At 38.3% G+C, this 23,907-nt stretch overlaps 1 protein-coding gene across 1 annotated transcript in view; it reads left to right on the top strand.

The window, feature by feature from the left end:
• The window catches only part of SEL1L (SEL1L adaptor subunit of ERAD E3 ubiquitin ligase), a 52,298-nt gene that overhangs the window by 12,002 nt on the left and 16,389 nt on the right, over positions 1–23,907 (top strand). Inside the window, exons 4-13 of the mRNA XM_019461936.2 lie at positions 9,835–10,002; positions 11,378–11,483; positions 12,474–12,636; positions 14,997–15,050; positions 15,141–15,200; positions 16,781–16,862; positions 17,223–17,377; positions 20,664–20,720; positions 22,732–22,800; positions 23,727–23,804. Of these exons, the coding sequence (XP_019317481.1) occupies positions 9,835–10,002; positions 11,378–11,483; positions 12,474–12,636; positions 14,997–15,050; positions 15,141–15,200; positions 16,781–16,862; positions 17,223–17,377; positions 20,664–20,720; positions 22,732–22,800; positions 23,727–23,804 (992 nt within the window). The remainder of the gene's footprint in view (positions 1–9,834; positions 10,003–11,377; positions 11,484–12,473; positions 12,637–14,996; positions 15,051–15,140; positions 15,201–16,780; positions 16,863–17,222; positions 17,378–20,663; positions 20,721–22,731; positions 22,801–23,726; positions 23,805–23,907) is intronic.

The following is a 23,907-nucleotide window of genomic DNA, read 5'->3' as shown; positions in this document are numbered from 1 at the left end:
TAGTAACCCTGCAAACAAAGAGTTTACCATCATTGGGGCACCCCAAGCAGGGCATATGTTAGGCACTATGATGTGGCCTCCTACCATGGGCATCTTGTCCTGGGGTTTCCAGCAGTCCAAGTCATTTAGCTCAGTCTTTAGTTTCAGAGGCACTACCAGTCAGCTCCAAACAGTTTTGTTGTCCATGAGAGTGAGACCAGTGCATCCACCTCATGAGTGGGGACAACAGCTGGAAGTTTTCTGCATGGCAGGTGCAAGGGCCCGGCCGCCTCCTGCTACCTCATGGTCAACCCTGTCAGATAGGAGCACAGGCTCAGCACTCTGAATGCAAAGCACTCTAAACAGCTTGGAATGGTGCAAGGAGGGGGAAGAAGCTTCCATAAATAGTTTCAAAAAACAAACATCATCATGCCTTCTCCCCTCACTCATGCCTCTCCAAGTGCAGGAGTTTCAGTTGATTTTCCTTGTTGTTTCAAAATCAGTGTTTCCATTCAGCAATCATAATTTTGTATTTTCTTAGTCATCCCCTAGTCTCATCCATACCTTTCACTTGGAGGGGTTCTGTGTAAGAGGGGCAGAACATCTTCTCAGAAGAGCATTTTTATAGAGCTGAGCCAGAAAACCACCATGTTCAAAAATCAGTCAGGACAAAATCTTGAATTTTCAAAAAATTTCATAATTTTCACAAGTTTTAGAGGTTTACATAATTTCCCACCCCTTTTGCCCTGATCACATAACCAGTAAGCAGCCTAGAAAAGATCAACCCTTCTCTGAGGACAGCTGCAATGAATAATCAGATTGCACTAAGGTGTGTGCACAGGAGAGGTGAGGGAAGCGGTCACGTAATCAGTCCTTGTTGGAGATGGCAGTTTATCAGGAGAGCCAGACACAATTAGGACATGCCTGGAGTCCACTCAACCTGTAAGGAGTGAATAGAGGGTCATAGTTCCTGCGATGTACCCTCTCACAAATTACAGCTTGGGGCAATAGTCACAAGTTAAATATGCAGCCAGTCAGCAGCTTGATTTCAGGTAGTCCCATCGAAGAACAATTCCTTTCCTGTGAGCATTTGTACGTGACCCAAGCATTCACGATTTTCTCACAATGTGGGGACCCACAGAAAGGTGGCCTAAGGTACAGAGGTCACAGAATCCGAGCTCTGTTTATTGAGCCTATTCCTGTTTTCAGTTCAGTCCAGCTCACACTGAAGCTGGAAGCCTGTCCCAGATAGCATCAGGTTTGAGCTTAGAATCAAGTCCAGGCAACTAGGATCTGTGAATTCAGGATTTTTTAAAAGCCAAAGGCTTTTTTTTCTGCAGCAAAGGCTAGATGCTGCAGGGCCAGAAATTCTAAGTGACATGCAAAGTGACTGCTACACCTTTTGTGTTGTCACCCTTTGAGTTCCCTCCCTTTCTCTCTCTCCCTCTCCCCTCTCTCCCCCACCCCCATCCCCACAGGCACGCATTTCAGGCTCTAAGGTCTGACCTCTGCTTTCACAAGCCCTCAGTAGCCAGCTAAAACCTGTTCTTTAGAACTTTAAAAGTGTGTATCTGTAGATCACCTCTTTCTTACTGTCTCCCTGTTTATAGGGGCTTCACTAAGCAAACATCCTAATCTTCCATAGCAAAACCCAGCAATTACAGAGACTTGTTCCGTTTCCAATACTCAAAGGAGTTTAAATTCCAACCCGCCCACTGGTGGCAAAAAGCAAGGAAGTTGTGTCCCACTAACACATTTCTTTTTTGCAGCTTCTCCTGATCAAGATGATTCCTCAGGCATGTATGGAATTATAAGTATTAAACATTATATGTCAATTTATATCATGCATCCAGCTGTGATAGCCACGAAATACAAAGCTACCAAAGAAATTCCTTTTCTTTTTTTTACCTTGTTGCAAATTTACTTGAACTGCCAAGAAATAAATTCGGCATTTACATGTTAACATCACAGCTGCCAGGGAAGATCCTGGCTGGAGGCTGGAACGCAGGGGAGGAAGGGGAGTAGGGGAGGCTACTGCAGCAGCAGCTAGACTGAAAAAAAACAACAAAAAAAAACTGCTTGGGCTCTCCCTCCCTCCCTTTTCTTTCTGGTTTCTCTGAAGTTTTGCTCCGGCCCTAGGACCTGGTTTTATTCCCTCTTGCCCCCCACCCCCCCATCCTGCCCCTCCACCCCACCTGGAGGAGAGAGCACTGTAAACTTTTAACATTTTTGGCCCGTTCACCTTTGGGAATTTGGGAGCCCTTTCTCCTATTTGGAGGAGAGCATAAAACCCAAAGGCATCACTTTAGCCACTGTGGCCAGAAGCAGTGAGCTCACTCCCCTGGAGTTGGATCTATCATTTTCAGATTCCACAGGTAACGTTTATGTCTCATAACAGAGAGCAGCTCAGCTGCTGCACCCCACGGATGACCCTGTAGCCACCTGGCCACCAAAGATTCATCACAGCCTGTCCGCTGTCCTTCCTTTCCCAAACAGTGCTTTCACTGTATTTCAGTGGGTCGGGGTCATCATAGAGAATCCTACTTCTGATGCCAGCTGACTTGGGTCTCCAAGACTTCCCCGGGTTCCATGATTTGCTGGGAGGACTCAGCAAGTAGTTGTACTCACTGCTTTGGGTGATTATAGCAGAAGGGATACAAACCAAAATCAGCATGAGACGAAACCCAAATGAAACAAGGTGCAAGTTTCCAGCAGTCTTCCAGGGGACTCCTCAGAGAATGTACTTAATTCCCTGAGCATGTGTGGCAACACAGGTGAAATATTACCTTCCAGGGAAGGTGGTTAGAGACCCAGTGCTTGGAATTTTTAATGCAGACTAGTCATGTAATCACTCTCGGCCTAGCCTGTACCAAAATTGTAGGTTCCCAGAAGGAAAACAGATGTTGAGCATAAACCACATTGTACAGTTTAGGCCCAGTGAGTCACTTTTATCAGTTAGAGTAGTGGGAACCCTCCCAAAATGTAAGTTCCCTGATTCTAGCCAAGGGTCCACCTTTCAGAGGAAAACAGCCATCCCTGTGGTGACTGTTTTTTGCACATTATCCCAGTAAACGTTTTTTGTAAACAAATAAATAAATGGCCATCAAGAGGGGAAGTGATTACATTGTGGTGTTTCCTATTATAGAATATTTGCAGTTTTTAAAAAGAACATTTTTATTGCAAATGACAAAATCTGTTCAAAAGTGGCAAAAGCAGAGGGTTTTTTGGTTCCATAGGCTGTTCAGGGCTCATGCCATTGAGGACTCCAGCTCCTCTCTCTCCTATTCAATCTCCTTAGTAAATTAGCTTCATCTTCATGTTGGTTCCATGTGATCACAACTGATGGTGGCTGTACCTCAGGAGGCTACAGAAGGCTGTACCTTCCTTGGTCCTCAGGAAGAAGTGATACCTGCATCAGAAGGGCAGGAACCTCCCCTAGGAGTCACTAGTAAAACTACCAAGACAATCATTTGACCATCCCTAGCTCTGCAGAAGGTGAGGAAAGGGTTAAGAGTGAGCCAATCCGCAGTCTGCCACCTGCAAGAATAGTAGTGTAAAGTGAAAATGCCACATTGCAAATAATTCACTTAGTATGATCCTTGTATTGATCAGGGTTCTCCAGAGAAATGGAACCAAAGGCTGCCTGCTGGCAGAATTCCCTCTTGCTTGCTCAAGGGAGGTCAGTATTCTGTTAGGCCTTCAACTAATTGAATGAGACCCACCCACTTATGGAGGGTAATCTGCTTTACTCAGAGTCCACTGATTTAAATGTTACTCTCCACAAACACCTTCATAGAAACATCCAGAATAATTTTTGACCAAATACCTGGGCACTGTGGCCCAGTGAGCTGACACAGTTAACCATCACAGGTCCCTTTTGTAAAGAAAAGACTTTTTTCCCCCCTATATATTTGCAAGTGAAAGAGAAAAGTGAACTACCTTTCTAGTAACCGTGGTTTGTTTACCTGGGGAGAAAAAAGGGAATTTGCAGTGGTAGCTAAAGATGACTGTGATTTTTCTTTAATTTTGTATTCTTTCCTATCGCTGTGATTGTCTCTGCAACAATAAACATGTTATCCGGATAGTCTTAAAAAAGAAAAAATTAAGTCAAATGTTGAGCATCTTGCTTTATTTCAAATGGCACAGAAGGAACCGAGTTTAAACTTGATAAATCATGCTTAAGTTGGGCTATGAAATAAGCAAGTTGGTTGAGTAATAGGATGGCATTTCTACCTCATTGTCACTCACATGGGGGTGGCTGGGAATAAAACCTTAATTTAGTGATCAGACGTAACAGAAGATAGATGGCTTAGGAAACATAGTTCATTCCCTACAGCAGGTTGTGACTTTAATGAAAAGATTTCATTGTTTTATTTTGTTTTGTTGGGGTGTGCAAGAAATTAGTTGTGCAAGAAAACTCCTTTAGGAGACCATCGTTGTGGAAAAGCACTCCACCGGGTGCTGTTCAAACTCTAAGAACTGTCTTTAAAGCCATTATTCAGAGAAGCTCACTCTTAAATAGCTCACTCTTCTTAAATTGCTTCTCCTGAGCAAGTTTCACTCTGTATGGTTTCTGATTGTGCCTGTCACTTTCTTCTGGGCACATGAGCCAGTGCTTGTTTGTCTTTCTCCTTTAAAATTAGTTCTCACAGAGAGAAGTGAGCTCGTGAATTCTTAATGTTTTTTCATTTTCCATATTACTACCTTTCATTCTTGTTCTGAAAATTGTTTTAATCCTTAAAGCAAGGCCTTCCTGCATAGTCTGCTTCTCTTTCCTTCCTTCCTCCCTCCCTTTCTTCATTAACATGTCATTTCTCAGCTGTAGTTAGAATTCTCAGCACTGGGTGAAAACAATCTCTATAATAAATTATATAACATTGGGAATTTCCCTAAGAGATTGTTGTACCGTATTTCCACAGTAAATACCTCTTTATTTTGCCTATACCATTTGCTCTATCTCAAGTAGGGTTTACTTTGAATCATCTGTAGTTGGGTTTGATTTTAGTAATTTGGGGATTTTCGATGATGGTTGGTTGGTTGAGTTTTTTGGGTTTTTTTTTAATATGAGATTTATTGTCAAATTGGTTTCCATACAACACCCAGTGCTCATCCCAAAAGGTGCCCTCCTCAATACCCATCACCCACCCTCCCCTCCCTCCCATGCCCCATCAACCCTCAGTTGGTTGGTTGGTTGAGTTTTTATCTTGGTGTTTACTAAAATTGAACACTATATGGTTCAACACTATATGGTTGATAGCTTTTTAAGATTAAGTGATTGCATTTCAACTATTTTCTACTACAAATATATTTGACTAAAATTCTACTTACTGTTGTATGCTTGGAAGTGCAAGATAGCTTCAAACAAGCAGCATGATTAAGTAGTTTTCTTATTAATAGAGCACTTATCTAAACTTATAGATACAGTATCAGTCTTTACTGGCAGTGTAAAAGCTCCTAAGATGAGAAATTTGCAAAACTAAATCCTTTGCTTTTATCTTTATGGATCAAGAAGTTGACTTTTTTGGGTTTCATTTTGATTTTACCATTAGAAATGAGGGAAAGCTATTGGGTGTTGCTATTCCCAGGACATTTAATTCAGTTCATACAGCATCATTCTAGCCGAACTTTCATTGCTCCCTCTCTCTTGGGTTCTTTCCATCAGCATTCAGACATGCTGTAATAGCTTATATTTTAAAAACCAAAACCCCTTCTAGCAACCTCCCTTCTTCCCTACTCCCCTTTGTAACGTTCTTCTTTGGAAGAGTTGTCTTTATTCTCTTCCTCTCTTCCCATTCTCTCATCTGACTCCAGGAATGCTCTAATCCCCTCAAGAACTGTCTGTCAATCCACTGTGCTCTAGTCACATTCTCATTGCTGGATACTTGGTCAGTTCTTGGTCCTCATTTTACTGACCCCTCACATATTTTTTCATACTCTGAAGATAGTTTCTTCACTTGGCTGCTGGTTCCCTGGAATCTGCCTGACCTTCAGATACAAGATTGCCCTGACACCCAGACTTGGATCCTCTGCTCCATCTACACTCCTCTCCAGTGACCTTCCATCTGTATTGCTGCCCAGGTTTTCGTGTAGTGGCCACACTGTTGCTGATTTAACCAATCTCCTGTTGATAGACCTTTGAGTTCTTGTTGGTTTTATATCTTTATATACAAACACTCTCTTACACATATCTCTTTGCATCCTTATTGGGAGCATTTTTACAAGTAAACATCCTAGAAGTGGAAAAATGGGATCCAAACGTATGGACCGTTTAAATGCTAATAGGTATTTCTAAAGGTCCCTCATGAAAAGCTTGTACTAATTTATACTCCTGCCAGCAGTATGAAGATTCCCATATACCCAGACTCTGGCCAGTGCTGAATGATTTCAGGCTTGGGGTTGTTGTTTTGGATTGTCTTTTTTTTTTTTTTTTTTTTTTTTTAACTTTTAACTTTTTCTAGCTATCTTGAATGATTTTTACTGACTTTGCAAGAGCAAATCCTTACTAGTTTAAATATAAAGCAGTCTGTTAATTATCATAAGTTTTCATATAACATAAATCATAAATATCTTACTGTCAGGGTTTAAATAGATAGTGGTACTGTGTCGTCATTGTAGAGTCAAAATATGAATCCTCTAAAAATGTGATTTTTCACAGGAAGGTGCAGAATTGACTTAAGGACACATTTTTCCCCCTTTCATTTTGTCAGGTTTGACTACTGGTATCATTAACTTAAATTGCATAATCAGTCTGCTTCATTGCACCAGAGCAGTGATTACCATTGTTTTTAAAGCTGGTACTGTTTTTGTGGCAGTTTTTTAAATGACAGCTTTGAAACTCTTGCAGAATTTCTTCATGGAAAGAAAATTAACTGAATAATAATGCTATTGTAAGAATATCTACTTGAGATAATTGACTTACAACTAGCAAGTCCCGGTCAGGAACTTTTAGAAGACTTTACAACCAGTTTAAAAGGTAGTAGCAATTCCCTGTTGTGATTTGGCTTAGTGAATGTAGCTGAGACATACAAATTTTCTTTCTAGTTACTTACTAATAAACACATTATTTAGACCGAGATTCACTTTAACTAAATTGGTGAAGTACATGCACCCTGGGGTTTCTTTCTACTTAAGTTAGTGCTGAATCAGCCTTGGGTTAAAACACTTTGTTGCCAAAAACCTTTGGGTTCTTTCCAGTTTCTTTGCTGGCGTATAGTTTCATCACATGAAAGAGAATTCTTTCATATATTTGCACCCCTTAGAAAGCTTTGACAAATTAGAATTCTTAGGACAAGCTATTTTTTTTTAATTTCTATTATCATAGCAAAAATTCAGTATTCTTTTAACCTATTACATTGTTTAATTTGAAATTCAAGTTTACAAACTACTGTTTTACAGATACTATTTTTCTCAAGCAAATTTGAATCTAGTAGCAGTGCATAGGCGTGCCTTTTTCAAACTCTGTAGTTAAAGTTACCCCTATAGGGCTGTTACTAAAGGACACTTTAGCACAGCTTATATGCTGTACTAAAGATCATTTCTTATAAACATGGACAGGTCAAAGTATTTGTCCCTGGTAGTAATTACCAGGATAGTGAATGACATTTACCTGTCGGTAAACCATTTGAAATTTATTTTGAACTTTTTTAATGTTTTTATTTTTGAGACAGAGACAGAGCATGAGCAGGGGAGGGGCAGAGAGAGAGGGAGACACAGAATCGGAAGCAGGCTCCAGGCTCTGAGCTGTCAGCACAGAGCCCGACGCGGGGCTCAAACTCACGGACCGTGAGATCATGACCTGAGCCGAAGTCAGATGCTCAACCCACTGAGCCACCCAGGCACCCCTTATTTTGCCTTTTATAACTTACTGAAAATAGTTTTCAAATTAGTATCTTCATATGTACTCTTCTTGGCCCTGGAAAGAAGGAGAGCACATTTCTAGCCTTTCAGAGCAGGCGTGCCTGTAATAATAGCAGTTGCCATCTCTTGAATGCTTATTACCTTAAGTAGCAGGCACCATGATGGGTCCTTTACATGTATTATTTCAGTTCATCTTTGTGAATAACTCTATGCAGCAAGGACTATTATCTCTATTTGTAGATAAGGCAGTTATCTGCAAATAATTTTACAGATAAATGAAGAAATTAAATAGTTTGCTCAAAGTGCACATCTAATAAGCAGTAGAATTTGAATCAGGCATTCTAACTCCAGAATCTCTACTCTTAATCACTAAGCTCTGCTGCCTAATTAAATTCTCCATGTAAAATCAACCAGTGGAAGTTGACATGTACTCACACTTAACCATGTATGCTTCTAGGCTCAACCCTGGCCCTCTGGTCTTCTCCTGTACTTCTCATTTGGCATTCTTATGCATACTCTTGGCCTCCAGTATATCTGGAAACTGGAGAACTTTCTCCAGTTGTCTTAAGACATCTTGTTTTTGTTTTTTGTAGTCACTTTGAATGTAGCAGGATCAAAACTTAACTTGCCCCTGATCCGTTTCATCCCTACCCAATAACCTCCTCCTTTAGTGTTCTCTTAGTGAAGACAGCCATCTCCTCACTTCCTGAAGCCTAATACCTAGGAGTGTTCCATGACTCCTCTCCCCTCTCATCTACCTAGTCAGTAAGTGATACTGTTTCTACTTCCTTGGATCACTTGAGTACATCCACTTCTTACATTCCATTGTCCTCTTCAGATTACCATTACCTCTCAATTAGACTGCTGTCACAACCTTTAAACTGGTCACCTTGCATCCAGCCTTGTTTCTCTCTATTCCATTTTCCACTCTCTTAATAAAAATGCAAATATGAGCGTGTCACTCCTGTTTAAAACTCTTAAGTGAATTTCCATTGTTCTCAGGATGAAGTCCAGGCTCCTTAATTAGATTTGTCAGGGCCTTCCTACTCTGGCTTCTTCAGGCCACTTTAGCTTTTAGCCTCTTCTCTCATCCACCTTGGCACTCACACTGCATGTTCTGACATACTGAACTTGTTGTAATTTTTCTACTGTACCATGCTGTCTTTCATTTGATTCTCAGTGCACAAGGTTCTCTCTGTCTATAATACTTCTCCCACCCCACCCTGAAGCAGTTCATCCACCCTCGTCTCCTACATATCCATGAAGTTCAGTATAAACCTCAGTTCCTGACAGGGGAGGCTTTCCTTTTCATAACATAGATCATACTTTTGTTTAATGTCTCTCTTCCTTGCTAGGCGGTAAGTTGTGTATAGCAGAGGCCTCTGCTCCACCTCGTTTCCAGCACCTGGCATAATTTCCAGCACCTAGAAGATACTCAGAGCTTAAGAACAAATTAGAGATATGGTCTTTACTTTTAACAAGCTCGGGGTCTAGTGGAAGCTAGAATATGGAAAGAAAGAACCTCAGCACATATGATAAGTACTCTGATAAAATGCTGTCGGATCACAGAGGTGTACATGAGTGATTAACTTTACCTGTATAACTTTATACTACTAAAGAAATTGAATTACAACATTCAGATAGAAAAAAGAGTTGTGCTGAACAGTGGAATTAATTTGGTTGCATTTGCCTTGTTTTTTGCTCACTAGTTAGTTGGGAGTTTTGCAGTAGACTCTTAACATTCCAAGGTTATCATCTCTCAAGACCTTCAGAGATTCTAAGCTAGATACAGAGCTGGGTAGTCAATCAGCCATGTCCACTAAGTTGACCCACCCTTAAATCGTCCTTACAGAAAATTGATGCTGACCCTTTCATGTTCCCCATTTATTTCAAATCGTGTATTTTTGTCTTCAGATTCTAATCATTAGAATGCACAGTATTAAATCCATGAATACCAGAGGTGCTCTTCATGTTTAGAGTTCTTTCTTATCTTTTCAGCTTTGACCGCCATCGAAGGCACAGCACATGGGGAGCCCTGCCACTTCCCTTTCCTGTTCCTGGATAAGGAATACGATGAATGTACATCAGATGGGAGGGAAGATGGCAGATTATGGTGTGCTACAACCTATGACTACAAGGCAGATGAAAAGTGGGGCTTTTGTGAAAGTAAGTAGTGTTCAGTAGGAGGCGTGTCCACATTGCTCTAGGTCTTGCATAACATTTTTAAGGCTTTTTTCTAGCCATCCTTTTCCCACCTTGATCAGAAGTGGTCAGTGCTGATGACATAGTTATGGTCCTAAAGACTAGACTTATGAGTAGGAAGCTTGCGGTGTACTTACCTCCAGGCTGTCACTGGGCGGTGTATCCCACTCGTGTTTTATTTAGAGGTGATTTTCCGTTGGTGTGCACAGGTTGTCCCGTAAACCCTCGGGCAGGCTGCTAAATTAATTAATGTAAAACATTTTTTGGCAATGACGGAAACAGAACATTATGTTGAAGGTTAATTAATAGCGCTTAGAAGAAAAATAATACTTTTTTAAAATAACTTTGAGTGGAATGTGCTGTGCTAAGGGAATATTTGGTAGATACAGTGTATTTAACTGCCTGAAACGTTAATGTCAGTATTGCCTCTAAAGGCAAGCCATGTTTTCAGGTAAAACTTTCTAACTGTCAAAGAACAACAGAAAACCTTGAACATACCTCCTTTGTTACCAGGTAACATTTTCAAAGTACTGGTTCTGATAGAATATTTAGGCATTCCTTAGAGATATCACCAAATATAGTCTACCTTCACATGTGGGCCAGTATGATTTAGGTATTCCTGTTTAATACATCAAATTTTGTTGTTATATTACAAGAAGTAGTCTCTTCTATTTCTATAAATATTCCTAACAAAATATTCAAATGTCTCTTGATGAGTTCTAGATTTCTGCTAAAATGCTCCAGTATAGTAGCAAAATAATTTGGGGGACATCTATACCAATGCTATGATTTCCAGTGTTATATCACTACACTGGGAAGTACAGAGAACTTGAATATTAAATCAAGATCTCTGTTTAATAAAAATCCTTTTTATTTTTTGTTATGTAATTCGTCAGCTATCTTCTTGTAAAGATGCAACCTTTCAGGTAAGGCTAAAGAGTACTTTGACTACAACAGTATTTTTCTGACTATTGTTTTTTACTCTTCTTCTGTCCTGGTTTTAGCTCACCTTGGTATATAATCATAAGGTCCTCCTGGAATTTTAGTTTGAATTATATAAAAATTTTTATAATTACTAGCAGGAAAGCACCTTCCAAAAACAGGTTGATAATTGTTTTCTTTACAAGAAAGTGATTTCAATGAGTTGTTTTTTTTTTTTTAAGTCCTCTTTTGTCAGATAAAGGCCACACACAAAAACCATGTGTCTTTAAAGTCAGATTTGGAAATAGTGAAATATTGTGTTTGTATGACTACCCAAAAGAAAATATATACTGATGTTTGATACATAAGTGGTATAAAATTAAAATACATTTAAAAGCATCTGACATTTTGTTTTTAGCTGAAGAAGAGGCTGCTAAAAGACGGCAAATGCAGGAAGCAGAAGTGATGTACCAGACTGGGATGAAAATCCTCAATGGAAGCAATAAGAAAAGCCAAAAACGAGAGTAGGTAGCACTACCAAGTCCATTCCTCCCCTAACACAGGCCATTACTGAGATAAAAAGCTAAAGTGTGGTATTTTTTTTCTTTTTGAAGTCTACTCCCAAAGACAGGATTTCTTAAGTTATACTATAAGAAAACCTACTATGAAATATGGATAGTAGGGCCATTACTTTTATCAGATTTCAGCTTGTTGGGATTAAAACATTATAAATACTCGTCACAAGAATGAACAATAAACAAAAGGGAACTGATTAAAGCTGTAATAGTTTCTGAGAGCCAAGAATACCTACACTGTTCAGATTTCAAAATGACGTAAAACAAAAGGAATTGTTGTCAGGTGTTTCGTTTTTTTGTTTTTGCTTTGTAATTGTCTTGCAGACAAAGACTAGAATTTAGGAATTTGGAAAGAATATGAAATGAGTTGACTGTCTTCCAACGTTTTATGTGCCTTACTTTTAGTTTTAGCTGACTTTTGTTATAGTCTGTGCAAAGATTTTAAAAGAAAATTGCCATGGTTATCATTGGATTATTTATTGGATACCACATTATTATAATTCTGTCATTGCAAATCTAGATAACTTTCTTAATAGAAATTTTTAAAATTAGACTGTTCTAAAATATTGGAATAACAGAACTGGTACTTTATATAAAAACAAAAGTAGCCAGAATGCTTTCTACATATATAAGTAACACAATTTAGTAGAAATCAAATATCAGAAGGATTCTATAGAACAGGGAAATTAATTTTTCTGCATTTTAGCTTTTGTAAAAAAAAAAAAAGAAAGAAAACTTTTTCAAGTTTTTTTTATTTCAGTAATCTCTACAGCCAATGTGGAGCTCGAACTCAGAACCCCAAGATCAAGAGTTACATGCTTTTCTGACTGAGCCAGACAGGCGCCCCAGATTTTGTCAAAGTGTATATATATATATATTTTAATAGTAGTTCCAAAATATTGCTAATTTGTTTTGTTTTTTAATTGCTTACGTTTAAAGAGCCTATCGGTATCTTCAAAAGGCAGCAGGCATGAACCATACCAAGGCCCTGGAGAGAGTGTCGTATGCTCTTTTGTTTGGTGATTACCTGACACAGAATATCCAGGCAGCTAAAGAGATGTTTGAGAAACTGACTGAGGAAGGCTCTCCTAAGGGACAAACTGTAAGTGCACTTCCACGGCAGAATCTGTTGGCACACAGCACTTGTTTATTTTCACAGCAGTTTACTCTCGATGGTCTGCCTTCCTTTAGTAAGGATGGCTGCGAGGTAGAATATCTTTAAATACTAATTTTGCAGCAGATCATTTTACCAATCTTCTCAGACAGTCTTTTTCCTTAGTCTGAGAACACTTGTGGTCATCTACGGCGTTCTTGAGGTTGCATCTTACCACAATTATATTTGTAGTTTTCCAGATTCAGTCTGTAAAGAGTGAAACATGAAGGTGATTATTTTTTTTTTTATCTGCAGTCACTCCCCACTGCCCTTTTTCCAAACTTCAGATACTGTAGCTTTTGGTAATCTTGGTGGTTTTTTAAATGTTCATTATAGTACGTGTCCATTATAGGAAACTAGAAATACAAATTAAAAAATACTAAGAAAGTAAGCATCCTTCTGTACCACCCAGACCTGAACATTGGTAACATGTTACTGCATGCACACCCTTCTTGACCTTTCTCTTTGTGTATTTATACTGTGAATTTTTTATTAAAATGAGACGCACAGTCTTCTGTTCCGTTACTTGCTCATCCAGTAAATAGCCCTCACTGCTTCACTCTGGTAAATGTAATACCCACACAGTATTCATAGGGTGTTGAACCAAAACATTTTCTTTATACTTGTTTTGTCCAAAGCAGCATCCAGCCTAGGACTACACCTTATATTTGGTCTTTATTGCTAGCACAGTTCCCGCTTTTCTTTCTTATCTGTGTTAGCAACAGGACCCATTTTTCATTTCTGTTTCCTACAGGGGATGTCACAGCTAAAGGCTGATGAACACAAGGAAAATACTTTTGGCCCAGACTGCCTTATGGGGGGTGCTCTGTATCCCAGACTGCATCACACCAGTTGGTACATGATACCTGCTTAATTCCCCTTGGTAATAGTAAGATTGACAGCTAGATTTAGGGGGCCACCCCATTTCTTTTAAATGCTCTCCATAATTCAGGTTTATTGAAGGTATGGGATATGCTTAAATATAAAATTTCTAGTCACAGAGGAGGACTGTTTTCAGACTGTGTAAACAATAACAGGAATTGTGACCATAGTTTTCTGTAGGACCGAATACCTAACCAGTCTGCAGCTCTAACATGGTCGTGGTTTAATTTATAAACAGGTTATATCTTAACTGTTCCTCCTTTGTTTTCAAAGCTTTTTTCCCCTTCTTTGTGTAAGTCATTTTATATAAAATTCACACATACATTCTTTTTATGCAGACACATTTGGCTCTGAAGTATGGTTTTTCTTCTAAGGCATCTTTTCCCTCTAATAATAGCACCTTACCGTGCCACGGTGCTTTATGTTGTACATTGCAAAACACTCTCTCTGTGGTAATTAATTCTAGCTGATGTAACAGACACAGCCCCCAAATCACAGTGGCTCAGCACTACAGAGAGTTATTCCTTGTGCATGCCAGGGTCGGTGCAGTTCCCCTGCCTGCGTCCTGTCTTCCAGATGGTGACTCAGTCAAGGGCTGCTTCTGCCACATAGCTGCAACCGTCTGAAACGTAGGGCTTTGGGGCCATCATGAAAGGAGAAGTGGGGGCTGGAGGATTCTCTGGAAAGTTTTTAATGGCCACACCTAAAAATGGTTCACATCTCTTTGCCGCATCCTAGACATGTGACCCCAAGTACAAGGGAGGCTGGGAAATAAAACAGAGCTCATGATTTTGATGAGCACTGGCACGTGATATATCTGCCTTTCTAACTTTAGCTTATACTTTCGTGTCATCAAGGATTGTCCTCAGAAGACAAAGATCATGTTTTGGTTGGTTGGGGTTTTTTGTTTTGGGTTTTTTGTTGCTGTTGTTATTTTTTAATGAAAAAGTATGTGTGCTTTAGCATTGTAAAGTGACCTTTCTCTGTTGACCCCTTCAACTTGACCCTTGCTGCCCCTTTTTATTGCTAGGATAGTTTATCTTGGTAGTCTCTTACCATTTTCATTGTGTTTTCTCCTTTGCTAGGTAATGTGTTGATCATTATATCATTATAGGGGTTGTTCTCAAAATAGCTATCGATCAAGATAAAATAAAAGCCACGTTTGTGTTCAGCTTTGTTTTTCCAGTTAACATTTTACTAAGTTGTCTTTAATCTTCAAGGTAGACGATTTGTTTAAAGTTGTATTTCATTGTGTAAAACCTTGAATGCATTTCTGAGTCTCTTTAATTCCACAGTTGTACATACTTGGAGATTCAAGTCTTTCAGCATCTAAAGATTGTTGCGTCTTTTCGTAGTTCATAAAACCATGTCTCTGCTGGATACACTTCCACTAGGGAAGAATTCTTACTTTTATCATTTTATTTCAGGCCCTTGGCTTTCTCTATGCCTCTGGACTTGGTGTCAATTCAAGTCAGGCAAAGGTAATAATATGAAAACTTTATCATGTGCAACAATTTGAATTGGGTCAGTGTGTGCCTATGATCAGTTAAGTGTCTTTTGTTCTTTCTCAGGCCCTCGTGTATTACACTTTTGGAGCTCTTGGGGGCAACCTGATAGCACACATGGTTTTGGTAAGTAAGATTTCAGGGGAAGACTTAGAAACATTGAGTAGCAGAATGTTTGGGTTTTGAGGAGCCATAACTTTTCTAGCTTTCATGAACAAGATCTGCTTGTATTCATTCAGATCAAATATTCAGTTGAACGTCCTTTAAATTCTTATTAACAGATATAACACTTGAATCTACATGTGGATGAAAATTTGTAGAGTCCACAGTTTTTCTTTAAAATGACTAGTTTGGCTGATTGCCCTTAAAATAGAGATCTGATAAATGGCTTTTTTTTTTTTCTGTAAGTTGGAAGCTTGTTTGTCAGAATCATTTCCTAGGTTGAGTTTTCACAGATTTTACATTTAAGTTGATTTTACATTGAACATTGATTTGTTTTACATTTATATTCACACGAGTAAGGAGATCATTACAGTACAAGAATCACCTAGAAAGGTCCTTAATTCACACTGGTGTCAGAAGGAGAGGTTAAAGGAAAGAGGTTAAAAAGAGGTTAAAAGAAAGTTTCTTTCTGAGGAAAGAAACAAAGTAACTTTTGAGGGATAAACAGTAGTGAATAGAAGTGGAAGGGCATCCAGACAGCAGAAGCAATATATACAGAGGGACAGCAACAAGGAAACATGGTGCTTGCAAGAAAATACAAGCTTTTTAGTGGCTGGAGAGGAGAATGCCAGGAAGTGCATCAGGAATCACGTAAGTGAACTCTACATCCTGCCAAGGAGCTTGGACCTTGTCTGTGACAGACACAAACTGCTGAAGTAGTTAAAGCCACTGAAAAACAAGAATGTTGCTCTAGCTTTCTGAAACATTCCTCACTAGTTCTGAAGCTTTTTTTCCCATTGGTTTTTTCATCTGTGGTCACATTTATTCCTCAAACAGTAATTGAAAAGTTGCTTTTAGATGAATTTTCCAGAAATTTGAAGCATTTATTTTTGTGTGGCAAAAGTATGTTAAATATTTTTACAGATAACTTTTTTTAATTTACCAATCTTCTTAAATAATGGCTACAGGATAAAAACATGAAATATTATACACGTAATTATACGATAACACCCTAAGGATTGTGACAGTTTGTAAAGTTGAGTCTGTTGCTAAACGACTCAAGAGGCTCTACTTTGCATCTAATGTTCTTTATAATTCACTATCTTCCCCCTCATTCTGAAATCATTTTTTGCTGGTGTCTTTGCCTGCATCCAGTAATCGTTTGTTTTCCCTGTTTTGCTAATTGTTGCTTCTTTGCTGGTTTGGTAAATCAACCCTGTTTTGGTTAAAATCCTGTCTAAAATAAGATTAGAATGTGTTCTTAGCAAGAGCCCAAGTAATTTTCTTTTACACATTAGATAACACAGAGTTCATGCGTAAGGTTCATAGCATCTGTTTTGATTTCTGTGGGAACTTCACTATTTCCTAGTGCTTAGCTATAGTCTGGTTGTTGGAGTTGCCGAACTTAAAACTCAGGATAAATGAGGTGGTGATGTACTGGGATCAAGGAACCATAGAATTACATCCTGAATGCAGGTGGCTTTCTTTGTTACAACGAGAGCTCCAGTGAAACCGCAGGCTTCTCACCAGAGATTGTCTCACAGGGTTACCGGTACTGGGCCGGCATCGGAGTCCTCCAGAGCTGTGAATCGGCACTGACTCACTATCGTCTTGTTGCCAATCATGGTATCTATTTTTTTTTTTTGCCTTTCACCGTATCAAAAGAAACAAAAACCAAAATGGATTTAACTTTAAATACATCTATTTTTGTTGTATTACTTGAAATAACCGTGACTGACTCTCTTAAGTGGAATGGTCTTTACCCTAGTTGACTAAGAACTTGTGTGTGTATGTGCACATGTGCTTTGGATTCCACTTCTTAAATAGTTTGTCGAAAAAACTGGGCTTCTGTAATTACTATTTTGTAATCTGTAGATTACTGTTTGCATAAGGTCTGTCAGCACTTGGCAGCTGAAATGATACTTTTTTCTGTGGAACAATGCTTCTGACCTTCCTCCATGCTATTACTTCGTCCCCTTGTTTCAGTTGCTAGTGACATCTCACTGACAGGAGGCTCAGTAGTACAGAGAATACGGCTGCCTGACGAGGTGGAAAATCCAGGAATGAATAGTGGAATGCTGGAAGAAGATTTGATTCAGTATTATCAGTTCCTAGCTGAAAAAGGTGATGTACAGGCACAGGTATGTATTTAAACATCTCACGGTATATCTTACTGCATTTTATATTATAGGCTCGGGCAAGCACTTACATCTATTAGAAACATTTTTATTGCTCTGAGCGATTATTAACTATATATTAGAATCACCGGAGGAGCTTTTTTTGTTTTTTTTTAGAGTATAGGACTCTTGGTACTTTAAAAAAAGTTCCATTTGGGGGGTGCCTGGGTGGCGCAGTCAGTTAAGCATCGACTCTTGATCTCAGCTCAGATCATGATCTCACGGTTCGTAAGTTCAAGCCCCTCATGGGGCTGTGTGCTGATGACGTGGAGCCTGCTAGGGATTCTCTCTCTCCTTCTCTCTAATCCTGCCTGGTTTATGTGCTCACTCTCTCTCTCAAATAAACTTTAAAAAAAAAAAAAAGACATTTCCATTTCCGTTAGGATTCATCTGGGATGTAGACTAGGCATGTGTTCCTAGAAGCTGGCCCTGTGATTGCACCACAGTTGAAAACCATTGCTTGAAAAGAGCAGAGTTTTACAGATGATGAGGCTCTTATTAGAGTCCTCAAGGATGAAAACTGCTCCTTTTTTTAAACAGAAAGTCTCTGGAACATTTGTAATTTCAGATGCCCTTCAGAGCCATTTACTGTTCATGTTTCCTTTGCTTGTTTTAGACCATAATTTCCTCAAGGGCATCAACTTAAGTAGCCCAGTTCAATGTAAATTGTACAGTATATCAATCAAAACACCATGTATAATTTGTTATTTCATGGATTATTTGATAATCCTAAAAAAGGAGAACTTCAACACCTGCCTGTTTTTTTCTATGAAATTTAACAGATCTTTTCTGATTTAGAAATTTAGAGATAAGCATTAGATACTTTTTGAGAACAATTAATTTTGAGACTTAACAGAAGGGAATCTTAGGTTTAAGAAACAAAACAAACAGAAAAACGGGCCACCTGGGTGGTTCAGTCGGTTAAGCGTCCAACTTCGGCTCCGGTCGTGATCTCACAGTTCGTAAGTTCAAGCCCCGCATCCAGCTCTCTGCTGTCAGCACAGAGCCCACTTCAGATCCTCTCTCCCCCTCTCTTTCTGCCCTTCCTCTGCTCTTTTTCTCTCTCTTTCAAAAATAAATAAACATTAAAATTTCTTTAAATTTAAAAGAAAACCTGCAGTGGAATATCTAAATCTTAGCTTATGGAAATTATAATAGTTATCTTGTCTAATTAAACATCTTTCTTTTATATGAGAAACCAGTTAAAATTCAAAACCATCTAAATGCCTCAAAATAGGGAACTACTTATTTCAAATATGACACTTCCATGTGATGGAATTTTATGCAACCATTAAAAAACTATGTAGAATATAGAATGCTTCAGTGTATTCAGTGGAAAACTCAAGTGAAAAAAAATCCGTATGTGGTATTATGTATCATTTACTTCTTTTTACTACTTGAATTATGACCTTAATATAGAAAAGTACATAAATCTGAAGCATACAGCCCCCTGAATTATCACCAAGTGAGCATCCTGTGTAGCACAGCTAGCACCCTGGAGCCCCCTCTTCCCCAGGGGTAACCCACTGAACTGACTTCTAACACTATGGATTGGTTTGGCCTGGTTTTGAATTTTATGTAAAAAAAAAAAAAAAAAAAATCCTACACATTTTTTGGAATCAGGTTGTTTTGCTCAGCATTGTTTATGAAATCAATCCATGTGTTTTCATGTAGCTGTAATTCATTCATTTACATTACCCTGTGGTTATTTCATTGTATAAAATCCCACAGCTTACCTGCCCACTTTACTCTCCCCAGATTTGGGCTATTGCAAATAATGCTCTGTGCATATTCTCTTGCATGTCTTATGCCAGTACTGTCTTAAATTTCTGTAGCTTTAATGGATCTTGATATCTGGTAGAATACATTCTCCCACTGTCATATTCTCAATATTCTCTCATATATTCATATGTGACCCATGTGTAAATTTAGAAGTGAATTGCTTAGTTTTCATATAAATGGGGATTTTCTACTTTTTTGTTGAGTTCTAGCTTAATCCACCATGGTCAGAATGTATTCTGCATGATTTCAGTTTTTTGAGATGTCCTGACACTTGATTCATGATCCATCACTTGGTCAGTTTAGGCAAATATTGTATGCTGAAGAGAATATGAATTTTCCAGTCTTTGGGTATAGTGTTCTTTGTGTGTCAGTTGAGTCATGTTTCTTAATGCTATTGTTCACATCTTGTGAATCCTTACTGAATTTGTCTGCTTTTTCTGTCCAGTGCTGAGACAGTATTGTTTAAATTTCCCATTGTGGTGTGGATTTGTCTCTGTCTTCTTGTAGTTCTGTCAATTTTGATTTATGTATTTTAAGCCAGGTGGAGTGCACTTAGACTTAATATTGTTATCTTTTTGTTAAACTAGCTTGCATATCATGAAATGTTCTCTTTTTATGTCAAGAAATATTTTTTGCTTTTGTGCTCTGCCTGCTTCTAGCTATGCCACTTTCTTTTGGTTAGTATTTACATGGAGTATCTTCTGTATTCTTTTGTATTCAACTTCTTGTGCTTAAGATACGTCTCTTGGAAGCATCAGAAGACTACTTTTATATCTTTATCCATTCTGACAGTCTTTTAGTTGAAAGTAGTTTGTGATATATTCAAGTTTAAATTTTCTATCTTGCTTGCCTTCTTTCCTTATGCTTTTCCATGCTTCTTTATCTCTCCTCTCTTACCTTCTTTTGGTTTGAGTGTTTTTGCTGTTGCTTCTCCTCCCTTCTACTAATGTGATAGTTGGACTTTGTTTTACTACTCTTTTATCAAAGTTTAGTATGAATGAGCACTTTTTACCGTTTCTTGGACAGTGCAAACTTTAGAGTACTCTGTATGTCTTAATTCTGTCAATTTTTGAATTCCACAAGATATTATTTTATACAGTCCATATAATTTAGATTACTCACAAATTTAACTTTCCATTGCTCTTTATTTCTTACTGCATCTTTAGGCTTCCCAGGATAAATTTCCTACCTCCTAAAGCACATCCTTTAGTGTTTCCTTTAGAGTAGGTTCCCTGGTGACAAGTTCAGTTTTAGTTTGCCTGCAATAAATGTTTTATTTCAGAAAGATGCCTTGTAATTAAAAGCAGGCATTTTCAGTTCTTAGAAAATGTACGTTAAAGTAGAGTAATATCTTCAGGAGTTAAGACTAAGTCTTTAAATTTTTGAATGATAAACAGAAACCTTTTTGTAATTGTAATTACACACCAGATGCTACCATTTACTTCTGCTCATTTTTGTTAATTTTCAGGTTGGTCTGGGACAACTGCATCTGCACGGAGGCCGTGGAGTAGAACAAAATCATCAGGTAACTTTCCTATTTCCGGGGCTTTGCACTTCATGTCGTAGATGGAAATGATACCCCAGATGTATTTCTTGTCAGTCAATGACAATATCAAGTTTGTGTTATTTAGATAATCTTCACAAACGATCTTTTAAGATCCAGCTACCCCCTGAGAAAGCTGAAGACTAAAAATGTGATTATACCTTATAGTGGTGGGAAAGGCTTTTTTAATTCTGAAACCTAGTTCTCAGTACTGCCAAAAATACATACACAGTGTCTTAGTTTCCTATAGGTATGTGATAGAAGTATGTCTTAAAACTCCCATTAGAAAATAGTTTAGGGGTGCCTGGGTGGCTCAGTTGGTTCAGCATCCAGCTTCAGCTCAGGTCCTGATCTCGCAGTTCATGAGTTCAAGCCCCACATCGGGCTGTGTGCTGGCAGCTCAGAGCCTGGCTCCTGCTTCGGATTCTGTGTCTCCCTCTCTCTCTGCCCCTTCCCGGTTGCACTCTATCACTGTCTCTCAAAAATAAATAAACATTAAAGAAATAAAAGAAAATATTTCATAGAACTTGGGAACAGTCATTGTTGAGGTTGTGAGCAGTAAGGAATATACAACTATAGCAGTCAGGTCTATATCCAGTCACCAGCTTTTGTCTGCCTTATGCCCGAAATCTCTCTCATCTCTTCCCTTCTATCAGTATACCTACCACTTGTGTGAATCATCTCCTGCTTGCATTTGCTAAGCAGTAGCCTGTATTTGTAAGCCACACACCTGATACTGTGTTCCCTTGCTTAAAACTCTTGAGTGGTCCATAATTTCCAGTCACTTAAAGACCAAAACCTGGCCTTTTGAGTCACAGGCACATGGACCTTTTCTCAGGTCTTTGAAAATATCAAGAACCTCCCTATCCCCGGATTTCTGGAATACTAGTCCCTCTGTCTAGAGTGAGTATTATTCTACTTCCTTTCTTTATGTAATAATTCCTACTTATCCTGAAGAATTCAATTCCAGTATCTCTTACCCCAGAATATCTCCCTGCACCCCTAACCCCACTCCAGGAATAGGTCATGTACCACAGTTACAGTTTCTGAAAATCTGTATTTATGGCCCTTTCCCATTATAAATGTGTTAATTATATAATTAAGTTGTTTCCTCTGCTAGAACTAAGTTGGAAAAGAGCATGGACTTTGCTACTTTATTCTCAGCATCTGACAATATCTAGTACATAGTGAGTGCTTGATAAATGTTTGTCAGACTAATAAAGCTGTTATTCTGCCATAACAGTTAAATATTCTAATTAAGGGTATTTCATTCCCATATCCCATCAACTTTAAGAATTAGGTAACAGAGTACACTTAAAACTATACCAGATACCCATGCTTTATTATTATTTATTTTTTAAATTTTTTTTCCAGACAGCATTTTGACAGCTTTCATTGCTGTAGGTCTTTAAAATGTATATCATTAGGCCAGATGAATCGGTTAATAAAAATGTCAGGTACAGAATTCTGGATGGTGAGTTTGCTGCATACCTTTTATACAAGTTTTGGGATATTCTTGGTGTATGGTGCCGACTTGTGAAACATTCACACAGTGATCAATTTTTTCAGTACCTTCACAGAAGAAATAAACTGAGTTCCCAATATATAACTGCATTAACTCAACAAATATCTGTTGCTTTAGGTGACCCAAGAAAAAAAGCAAGGGAGATCAAGGAAGGGAGTGATCCATAAGTTCAGGGCAAGATAGTGTAGCTTAGCCTAGAATGGTGGTAGTGGGGGATGGTAGGTGGATTCAAGAGGAATTTGGTAGTGAAAGTTACAGGACTCAGTGATGGATTGGATATGAGATTCGGGGGGGGGGGGGGGGTTACCTTAAGCAGCCAAGAGATGTCATGTTGCTCTTTACTTAAACTGAGATAACTGCAATATTACAAGATTTTTTAAATGTTCCTGAAATAATTATTTTGGTTAAAAGCCAAAGGCAGATAGATTCTATAAAAACTAATTATCTTAATAAATTCTTTTCTCACAGAGAGCATTTGACTACTTCAATTTAGCAGCCAATGCTGGCAATTCACATGCTATGGCCTTCTTGGGAAAGGTATTGTATGTCCTGTGAACATATTATGTAACAGCAAGAGGTGTTTGCATAATAAGCACATGTTGTATTTAGGATCTACGGTTTACCAAAAATAAAGTGGAAATGAAGTTTCCAATACAAGGATGTTGTGTCTTGTGGCAAAGTAAGAAAAACTTCCTTTTTCATTATTTTGAAAACAAATACAGTATAAACCAATGGGTATTTTCATCTATAACAAATCCTAAGGTTAGGATGCTCAGAATAAATATGTCACAGAAATTCTTGCAAATAGAAAAATCTCAGCAGTGTTTGCCACATAATTGCAGCAAGTTATTTGGGGCCTGAGAACTTTACATTCAGACATCCCATCTATTGTAGCATAGAAATTGGTATTCCTCATATATTTTTGTTTAAGCATTAATTTTCTATTCTTCTTTCTTTTGGCCCTTTCCTGGTACTCTGATCATTCAGTGTTTGAAACCTTTTAGTTCTTTCTTTTCCTGAACTTAAGACCTACCCTTTATCTTACCCTGGAGACAATAGTGGTGGAAGAGAAATGGAAGCAGATATTGGTAATAACACTCCTTTTTTTCTCATTTAATCACTGATCCCAAGCAATTTATCAACCACTTGACTGCCTTGGGATAGAGTGAGAGAAAAGATTCACCTTGAGTTAAAGATTTCCCCTCTTGAGATTGATCCGTGAGCTGATTTTAATGTATTCATATTTATAGAGAAGTCATAATGTGATATGACAAAGAATATATAATAATGCTAAAATGTTTACTTTTAATGCTTTGCTTTTAATTCTAAAATATCCTGTGGGGAATTTTAAACTTTGTTGGAAGATTTCATGATCTCTCACAAACACCAGAATGAGATGAGCTAGAAATACATTATAGGAGAGACGGTTATAGCTCGTAATAAAATCAGGCTTTGTTTTGTAGATGTATTCAGAAGGAAGTGATATTGTCCCACAGAGTAATGAGACAGCTCTTCACTACTTTAAGAAAGCTGCTGACATGGTAAGATCTCATGACTTAACATATTGAAGTGTGTGCCATATTATTATTTTAGTAAGTTTATTATACTGAAGGATTAGTCATAACCAACTCATGCCTCAAATTA

The sequence above is a fragment of the Panthera pardus genome, unplaced genomic scaffold (assembly GCF_024362965.1).
Source record: "Panthera pardus isolate Hobbes unplaced genomic scaffold, ASM2436296v1 HiC_scaffold_24, whole genome shotgun sequence".
Lineage (NCBI taxonomy): Eukaryota > Metazoa > Chordata > Mammalia > Carnivora > Felidae > Panthera > Panthera pardus.
The sequence above is the reverse complement of the archived record's forward strand: the minus strand, read 5'-3'. Positions and strand labels throughout refer to the sequence as shown.